The sequence below is a fragment of the Halyomorpha halys genome, unplaced genomic scaffold (assembly GCF_000696795.3).
Source record: "Halyomorpha halys isolate HHAL.00 unplaced genomic scaffold, Hhal_1.1 Scaffold170.1, whole genome shotgun sequence".
NCBI lineage: Eukaryota > Metazoa > Arthropoda > Insecta > Hemiptera > Pentatomidae > Halyomorpha > Halyomorpha halys.
Genome location: NW_027107231.1, coordinates 1,981,279 through 1,991,804, shown reverse-complemented (window position 1 = coordinate 1,991,804; position 10,526 = coordinate 1,981,279). Strand labels below are relative to the sequence as shown.

The 10,526-nt window shown below is 29.0% G+C and overlaps 1 protein-coding gene across 5 annotated transcripts in view; it reads right to left on the bottom strand.

The window, feature by feature from the left end:
• LOC106678972 (uncharacterized protein PF3D7_1120000) overlaps positions 1-10,526 on the bottom strand; it is a 148,735-nt gene that overhangs the window by 26,317 nt on the left and 111,892 nt on the right. For all 5 annotated transcript variants that reach the window (XR_010842928.1, XR_010842929.1, XM_067045533.1 and 2 more), the window contains one exon: positions 1,644-1,792. Coding sequence is in view for 3 of the 5 variants with exons in the window: in XM_067045533.1 (XP_066901634.1) it covers positions 1,644-1,792 (149 nt within the window). In the remaining 2 variants the exon portion in view is untranslated. The remainder of the gene's footprint in view (positions 1-1,643; positions 1,793-10,526) is intronic.

The following is a 10,526-nucleotide window of genomic DNA, read 5'->3' as shown; positions in this document are numbered from 1 at the left end:
ATTTATTTTTTTAAAAATTATTTTTCTATTTTTCTATTTTTTATTTATTTTATTTTTTGTTTACTTTTATCATGCCATAGGCGTTGATGACCAGAGGGTTTTACGCCTTTAAGCAACAAACAACAACAACAAACTTCAAGTTTATAACGAGAAATAAAAGTGCTCATGGGAACAACGGAAAAATAATTTTATCCTTACAAAACTAGAACGTTTTAGAAAAAGTTAAAAGCGTTTATAGTGACGCAAATTCTAACATCTCAGATTATGTAGTTATACTATTATGCAGACTATGTAGACATATTTTAGATTGGGTAAAGGACCAATATTGATAAAATTAAATAACAATAATGTAAAATATTGAATAATAATATTTTATTATTTTCATGACATATGATATATTAGATAAATAGACGTATTTATTGGTTTATATTACGACGTAGGTCTGGAAATTGGTGTTAGTAAATTATTTTATCATCATTTAAAGTTAATATAAAAATAGAATAGTCTGATTATAATTCGTGACACAAACTTGTGAATAGACACTAAATGCCTTAGTGTAGGTAATGTCTTCTTGATTTAATACCTTATGTGGATACAATGTAATACCTTCTTGTTTTAATACCTTATATAATTAAAATGTACAATATTGTACAAATAATAATAATAAAAGATAAATCCTATACTTACTAACAATAATTAATAATTGTTGATTTATATGACAATGTTTATAAATTAGAAAAGGTAGCAGTTCATTTCTTAATTTTATTGTTCTTACGCATTATTATTATTTTGTGTTGTTAATAGAGATTATAAAGTATTAATACTCCTCTGATATTTTACTAGGTGTGCCAGACTTTTAAAGTATGTAGAAGCTTATTAGTAAATTGCTGTATATTTATACAATAAATTTTATTCAACAAATAAAATTATTGTCTATCAATCTATTATTTTATTTATTTGAAAAGAAAAGGGATTTCACTTTGTGTCTGATTCAAACCTTTTTGCTCTAAAGTAGTAATTAAGTAAAATAAATCGTTTTATTTTATGAGTCCTAAATGTTAGGAAGTATAAGATGGGCAAGAGGCAAGAGTATGAGTAAATCTGATAGAATTTATCACGATTTAGTATTTAACAATTGATTATCGAATGTATAACTTTATATTATCTATTTGGTGAAAATTATGAGGTCCGTTTGGGATCACGCTGGCTCTGAAGTTTTGAATCGACAAAACGTGGTACTTCATAAAGTCCCAGTTAGTGGTAACTACCTCGATGACCATTGGTATACTGTGTGTACATATAGTCTTGTGAAAGAATCGGTACTGAAGGAGGAAATAATAAGTTGCTTAAGTGTGAGCTATTTAGATTGAGTCTTTGTGAAATAACTGAGCATCATCCAAAAAATACGTTATTTCTTATCGCCGTTACAATATGTCCGTATATATATTATAGTATATAATAATACTATAATTAATGAAGCCCAATTATGTTGCCATTATCGCTATATAACTGATGTGAGGTGTGCGATTACTGTACTGGTCGATTTATTTAGTTTAGTCAAGAAGTCTTTTAACCCTTGTTAATCAGTTTAATTATAATTATTTTAGTACGCATGATATATTTTTATCGATTATATTACATACGACAACAGCCTGCTGTTGCTGCAACTTCTTCCTCTTGGATTTCCTCTCGGGCTCCGGCTCGTGAAAGTCCAGCTCCTCTGTACTGCTCCGCAGCTCGAGTGCCATATCTTCCGTGAACCCTAGGCCCACTTTTACTCCTCCTCCTTCACCTGAAATAAGTTAAGAAATTTCATTAAGATAGACATATAAATGCCAGCGTACAATCAAAATTATTTATTTCATATAGTTCACTTCTACGTGGACAAGTTTGATTGCTAGATTGCCTTTTTTTAATATATAATGGTACGATTACTGTTAAATTTGTTCTAATTTTAGAAACTGGTTATTCTTTATTCAACTAAACCTGTCCTCATTGCAGTATTTCGATTTTTTTATTATTATTTTTAATTTTCAACACCCTTTCAATAGAATAGATTTTGTAAATAACAATAAAAAAAAATACGTAGAAGTAATTCGAATTAATTTTGGTAAAGAATGATAGTGAATAAAATTTCTGTTCTGATCATTTTTTTTTTTAAATATTACTCAAATTTTATTTCAAGGGAAAAAATATATTACGTTCGAAACAAGAAACATCGGCCTTTTTCATTCCATTCTCAAACATAAAAACAATTATTTTTATTTTACTACTATATGTTTTCAATGATTCTTTTCTTTGATGATGGCAGCCAATTGAATTCCTCAAGAGTTTATCACGAGTTTTAGAAAGTAGTGCAAACAAACCTCAAAGTCCTAAAACTTTTTTTGAATTAAAACACAAATATCAACAAAGTGTAGTCTAATTTCTTTCATTTGCACTCTAAGGAAGTTAAACTAAGACTTTTGAAATTTTTAGTTGGTACTACATACTACAGTAGTATACATATTTATTTTTCGAACGAGATAGCCTTTATGAGGTGTAGATAGTTGACCGTAGATTACTGATTGGGGAAGATGGTCGCGGGGTGCGGTCAGCAAAGAAAAAAAAAAAAAAAAAAATATTTATTTTGGCATAAGTAAATATTTTTTTGTTTCTTTATGTTTTTTTTCCTGACCATCTTCTCCAATCAGTAATCTACGGTCAACTATCTACACCACATTATGATTCCAGTAACACGGGGCCAACGACGTGATAACAACCATCTACATACACGTCACTACACCAGAAGATACAACCCATCTAGATCACCACTTCACCAATTCACCACTTCACAGGCATAAATAAATATTTTTTTGTTTATTTATGTTTTTGAGTACCGTACCCCCAACCATCTTCTCCTATGAGATAGCCTTTATTGTAAAATGCTGAAAAATAAATACTAAAAAATTTAGTTAAACATATTAAGAAAGCAATAAGAAAAAATATTTTTGTATCTGCATGTTCATAGATAAAAAATTGTTCAGTTTATCTTGTTAACAAAAAATAAAGTTCTAAATAAATATTTCTTTATTTTTACATGAATGCGTTTCAAAGTACTTTATTTTTCCATAGCTATCAAAGCTTCATTCAGAGAGTCATTTGGCTTTTCCAAAAAAAAAGGAAAAATGACCGAACCGTCGATCTGTCTTTCGTCACTGGATGAAGGTTATATAAATTCCGAGAGTGTAATTGATGCTTTTTGGTCGTCGTCAACGGAGGCTTCATTTCAGTTATTTGTTGAAGTTACAACATTACAATGTTTTTGCTTATATCACCACATTCATCGAATATATATTTTCACTTATTGATCTATATTGGAATCGATTTTTGACACTCAATCAGTCATAGATTCATTCGTTGACAGGATGTAAGCGATTTATCAACTGTGGCTATCAAAACTGCGATGATGGATGCTATTCGCTATGGTTACCAACTCTCTCCCAGCTCGTTATAAATTAGAGTTTATATTAGTACCTTTTCCCTAATTTTTGTAACATTTATAATAATGGAAGTTTTTAAAAATTTCCAATGATTTGTTAACTGCTAGTCGATGAGTTGCAGAATCCAAGTTTTTTAATATTTTTATTGAAATTTACAACTGTATATGATATAATACATTCAGTAAATTTGCATGGTTAGAAAGTAGGGAGTTTGAGTGGTTAGGGAGTTTATTATGGAAGTTGCCTAAGTGTGAGCTATTTAGACTGAGTCTTTGTGAAATAACTGAGCATCATCCAAAAAATACGTTATTTCTTACCGCCGTTACAATATGTCCGTATATATATTATAGTATATAATAATACTATAATTAATGAAGCCCAATTATGTTGCCATTATCGCTATATAACACTTGTGTGAGGATTCCAGGTTAATCGTTTGTCCAGATGTAGTCCAAAGTAGCGGATCTGTTCAACAGGGATAAGAGTAACATTATTAAATGAAACTGTAGGGCAATCGGTAGGTTAGAATCCAAGTTAAAATATGAAAGGTCATCAAAACCGTAACATACTTATTTTGAATTCAAATCTTTTTGAAATCAGCAGTATATATATGTTGAATAAATAATTGCAAGAATTGCCTTGAAAGTCAACGTCAACTACCACTTAATGAGGCATACAATAAAAGGATGAAAGGACAGATCTGCCAATCGACAAAGCCATCCATCTTCCTCAGATTTCTAGGTACAAAGCGGTAGCTTATAGAAGCTAAGTTTAGCTTTTGAAAATATATATTGTATTTTATACTCTATCTTAACAAATCGCTACCTTGTTCTAACTAGGTTGTAACTGCTGTTTACTTACTTCCTGTTGTATATATTTTCGAGAAACAGGCCCTAGAGGATGGTTTCCATTTTTTGACTAATTGGCCCGCGTATCGTGAGAACCGAATCCGATACATGTCGAAGCCAAGCGATATTAACCGAAATCAGTTGTGTGAATTTCTGTCTGTACCCTCAGAATTGGACCTTAAACTGTTTTTTTATATATGTAACGCAAAACCTTTTGCTTAGAGCTGGACATCTATCGTTGTTTTTGTTTTACTTATACTAATGAATGTGGATAGCCCAGCTTGGGTATATAGTTTGTTGTTAGTTTATATAAATGATCTGTAACTTTGGTTTGGTAACATTTTTGTAAAATTACTACAATTGATTATCTATTTCATGTATTTCACAGGCTAACTCTATTTGTACGGGGGTTGCTCCATAAACAAATAAATTAACTATTATTATATTTTCGAGAAACAGAGCATCGAAGTAACAATGTCCTATTAAAAATTCTCCTTAAATAAAACTTGATCACTCTTCTAGATCCATAATTTAACAACTGAATGGAGTGAAATTTATTTGAAAACAGCTTTGTTGTAATCAATTCCTAAGGAAAAACAATTCAGCCAGTTTTGGTCTTTTCAAACCGACTCGATGATATATTATAAGTAGTTAGGTTAAGTAATATTAGTACACTTCTATGTCTACTGTGTAAGCTTATTATTTACGAGTTTTTAGGTGTGTATCTCTGGAACGTATGGACAAACAAAAAGGAAAAAAATAATAAAATATAAAAGAAAAAACTTTCCCTCCCCCAATCAAATTTCACATCAATATTGTAAAAAGAAAAATCATTTGAAGACAGCCAAACACATGTTTAGTATAAAGAAATCGAAAGTTAAATATATAAAATGTCCAAAAGAATTTAAAATATATCCGTAATACAGTTAAAATACCCTTTCAAAAAAATAATGTTTCACTTTGTGTTTAAACCTTCTTCCATGGGTTGCGATGGAGCTTTCTGTAGGCTCTAACAACACAGCAAACAAACTTATAAAAACTTTAATGAAAATATGAGACATAGCTAATTACACTCAGGTATTGTTTAATGGAAACCAAACAGAATTAAAAAAAATTTGTAGTATTAAAATGTAATAGTTAAATATATAAGAGTAATAAGTCATATAATAATATTACTTTATCAATGAAAGTATTTTTAGTTATGTTCTGTAAAATATTAATTTTTTTTTTAAGTTGTTAAGATTTGGGTCATTTCCTCATACCTAAATAGTTATATGGACACATATTATGCCTGTTGCATTAAATGTGAATACATTCTTGGATAAACTGCTATGTAGGGTTACTACACGGGAATGGTAAAAAAACTGAAAGAAATAATTAAAATACAATATTATACAATTATTTTATTATGTATATATTAAAATTTTAAAATTATCTATTTAATCAATCATTATTTCTTTGTTCTTATTTTGTGAAAATATTTAAAAAGAAAAATTGTAATATATACTGCTCAGTACCGCGTTGTTTTCTGGGGGCTAAATAAATCCCTTGTAACATACACTGGCCCATATCTCCCAGAAGCAGTCATAAAACATAAAATAGCCCTTCCAAACATTGGGGTGAAAGCTTCCACGTATTGCTGGTTCAGGGTGTAAACATGTTTGTCTTCCACCCTACCTAGCTGTGTAAACCTCGTTTCCGTCTCGTACCTCGTCGATAACTTGTTAGTTTGTTGTGTGGGGATTGATGCACAATGAGACAAACGAGTTGGCATTAAACATTTTTCTAAATTATTGGAATATAATTAAATAGTTAATAGTTTTAAAAGATAATTTAAAAAAGCAAAGGTACTTTTATGTTGGATTATCCTGTCGGTCACTTGACAAATAAATAGATAATTCCTTCCTAAGTCATTGTTATGTTGTTTATATAACACAGAACCAAGCCCTCATTTACAGAAGTGCCAACTGGGTATTTCTCAGATTTCCAATTTTTGTGAAGTCCAAAAAAAAAATGGAGAGAGAAAACTACTTATTGTAGTTCGCTTAAAAATTTTAGGCCTGAAACGAAATAATTTGGAATTAATTTAACTCGTTTAATTAAGTATAATTAATTGATTATAATTTTATCATGTTCTACGAACGTATTAGTTGCAGGTTGTACCTGATTCGCTGTAACGTTTGCGGAGTTGTGATATTTTTGAAGCTAAGTTTGCATTTAATACTTAATTATTTGTTGTAAGTAGCAACCGCGTTTACATTGTACGTGTTTTTTATAAATCATTAACCCTCTGTGAAGACTTTTATCAATATTTGGAGAACCAAGATAATACTTAAGGAAAAAACATGGTAGTATTCGATTAAATGCTTTTTAACATTACAGAACATATTTCCGACAAAAAGATATGATAGATATGTTTGAAAAAAATAAATATCAATGAAGAATGTTTTTGGTAAAACTTAGCCAAAATTGGATTAGATGTTTCCGTATCTTAAAAAGATTGCTCAGTTCGGAACAATTTTACTTGGACATCGAATTGAACATCGAAATGTCGGAACAAAATAATTCTTCACAATTTAAATTGAGTTTCAGTAATGACAAGTTTCAGTTGCTAAATATTAATTAAAATGAGACCTGAAAATTAATAATTTTTGAAAAATGTACTATTTAAAAGCGGTTGAAAATGGTAGCAAAAAGTCACTTCAAAATGAAAATTTGGTATTACTAATTACAAAACTCCAGAAAATTAAAATGAATCTAGGCGGATCTTGGGACTAATCAATAAAAGAAAACTTTAAACTTGCTTGCATTAATATTTCTGAAATTTTCCCAATTCTTATGGCTATTGTTGTGTTTTCTTAGCTCCACTAAACACACATCAACGCTATATAATCAGTTTTAATACCAGTAGTTCAGAGCAAGAAAGTGTTAATTGATTCCATACTATTTGTCTCAAATTTTTTACACACAATGAATTGATTGGTAAATGATGGTATCTGGATCTTTCCGTCTTTGAATGTAAATGAAGAAATGTTGAAATCTAAATATATTCCTTGTTTTTTTAGTATTTTCAATGAACTAAATAAAAACAAAAATAACTTTCTCCTCTTCCTCAAAATTCAATTACATTCAAAGTAAATAGAATCCAAAAATCGAATAAAAAAACTTTCCCCCTGCTTTATGCTACGGTTTTATCCCAAACATGGGCCGTCCATAGCTCAGTGGTTGGCAACTGGTCTTACCATTCTGAGATCTATTATTACGGGCATTCCTTGAACCCGCCCTGGGGCGTTCTTTTTTCATTGAGTGGTGGTCCCACAACATGAAAACTACAATGTCCAAGTATAGTAAAAATAATGGTAATATAAACATATGAATTTATTCCTGGCTATACATAATTCTAATGCCATTAAAATTAGAAAAAAGTACCAAATATGGAGTCGACTTTTTTTTTTAGAACTTCCACCAAATTCACAGGTCACCTGTTGATGATCCTCAGAACTCATCATTACATTCCGCCTTTTTATTTCAAAATGCCGGTCGATTGAGTATTTATAACGACTTATCTCTGAAGAAAGACGAAAAATAAAAATTATTTTGGTATTGAATTTTATTTTGTTCTTACCCATGACGTATTTATGTTTTAAAAAATGGCACATTAAAAATTATTTCTTTTCTTTTAGGACTGAATAGGCATGTCAAAGTAACTACATTTGGCTGTAATTATTATGGCTTAATGAACATTTTCAAGCATTTAAAAAGCATATGTTTATAATTATAATGGTATCTTAGATATGTTTATTAATAATTTTAAATCCCTTGAATGAATTAATTTATAAAAATTGTTTTTAAAATTAAACAAAGGGTAGATAAGATTGGAATAAAAATGGATCCAGACTGAAATAATAGTCTCCATGATATCAATAGCTATGGCAACTGTCTCACGAATTTTTAAAAAAGCGCTAAGATTATTACAAAATATTGCTATCATAAAAAAAGGTATGATGTGCTCAAAACGGCAATTCAGCACGTAGTCAACAAACCTTAACGAGTTTGTAAAGCCTGACGATACTGAGGGACGGGGGTCTAATCGATTTTAAGAAGTTGGCAGGCGTTTGGAAGCTGATAAAAGCCCTTAATGGAGTATGTGCGGTTGAGAATTAATTCCTAAAGCAGATAGGGCTTGAGGGCATTTGTAATATCGCCCTGAATTACTTTCACCTCTTTTATGTCAATCCTTATTTTAATAATACGTCTGAAATAAGCTTATTTTTTAAACATAATCGGGGCTTATTTTTTATCCTTAATTCGTCCCTTCAGTCAAATCAGAGTTACCAGGTCTACTATCCTTTTAGCCTGGTTGGGAAAAAACAATGTATGTATTTCATCAGAAAAAAATGCATATGAAAATCAAAAATAGTACACTTGAAATGTACCCGATATTCGCTAAATTTAATGTCAAAATTTAAGAAAACATGATTTTTAAAAAAAATTAATTGGTTTTATGACTTGCTGATGCTTGTCGTTCTGTGAAGGATACGAATCATTCATCAGTTAAAAATAAAAATATTTTTGTATTAGGGATAATACTGAGAAACGTCTAGATGAATTCCATTTCTAACCTTCGTCTTTTGAAAATTTATGATTTAAGATTTAATAATTTTAGATTCCTTTTTTATTTTTATAATTTTAGATATAGGATAGATTCCTCAGAAGACTGTATCTTGGTATTGTAATATATATATATATATATGGAGGAGGAGAGGAAGATCCCACTAGCCTTTTTTCCAAAAGTCTAATATTTTAGGCCAAAAATAATTTTTGAAAAAATCCAAACATGCAATTTTTTTTTACGCTATATGTAGTCAAAATAAATACACAAAAAGTTGATTTTCTGTTATTTGGGAAAAAAAGATATCGGTTATGGAAAAATATAATAGTATCTACAGTACGCACAGGTAGGTGTATATTAGCACTCAATTAGAAGTTGATGTTCAATTGAGTTTTTATTTTAAATGACTATCTTAGTTAATTGCAGATTCCACGATATTTTTACAAAATAAATTCACAAAATGTTAGTTTCTCGTTGTTTAAAAAAAAAAAATTGGATTTTAATAAACTGTAGCTCAGAAAACTAGATAACTTTAACTTAAAATACTTTAGAACTGTTATCTTCATTCTTTGCAGTTTCCAAAAACGCATTTTTCTTGCTTAGATTTTGATTGGATTTTAGTACGCTGAATAAACACCGAAAATTAATGAAAAATTCCTGAGAATTAGCTTTATCCATAAACCTGTATCTTCTCTAGTTCAGACTTTCTTCAGTCGTTCTTGGACCGAAACGACATGAAACATAGTACAAATGCTGCATTTTTTTATTTAATATATTTTACATTGATTTTGTGATTAACAATTAATGGTTTATCTATTTTCTACTCGACGTTATATAATTTAACAAGTAAAGTAGCACTTGTTACCAACTGATAAACAAAAGAAACAAAAAAAAAAAACTTAAAATATTGGATCCTTTCTTTATTATCATTGAAATTAATTTATTAACTTTAAATTGAATTTGGTGAATGACACGAATCTTCCTTGTTTAATTATAATAATTTATTTCATATAATAAACAACGTTTCGGGAATATTCCCCATCTTCAGGCTGCTATAAAACCAAATTCAACAAAAACTTAAAACATGTGCTTACAACATTACTACTCATATATACATCATAACTATTTACCTGATAAACTACTTTAAATTAAACTATATTCCAGGATTAACAGATGAAATTTATAGAATATGAACATCATAATTTATTATTATTGTATAATCCAAACTTCAAGGATTATATAATAATAATAAATTCGAAAGTTATCTAGATAATATGAAAGACAAAATTAACTTTTATAATGATAAATTAAATGTTTTTTATAAAAGGTTTATACATTGGTGAAACATCTAAAATATTAAAAACAAGAATTGATCAACATAAGATTAATTGTAAAAATATAAAAAACATCAAAATTACAGCATTAGCACAACATAGTATTAAATATGAACACCAATTTGATTTCAATAATCCAGAAATATTAGATATAGTTAAGAATAGTAGGAATAGGAAAATAATATAATCAGTACATATTACAAAAAACATTGACAAAGCAATCAATTATAAAACAGATACAAAAACTTTA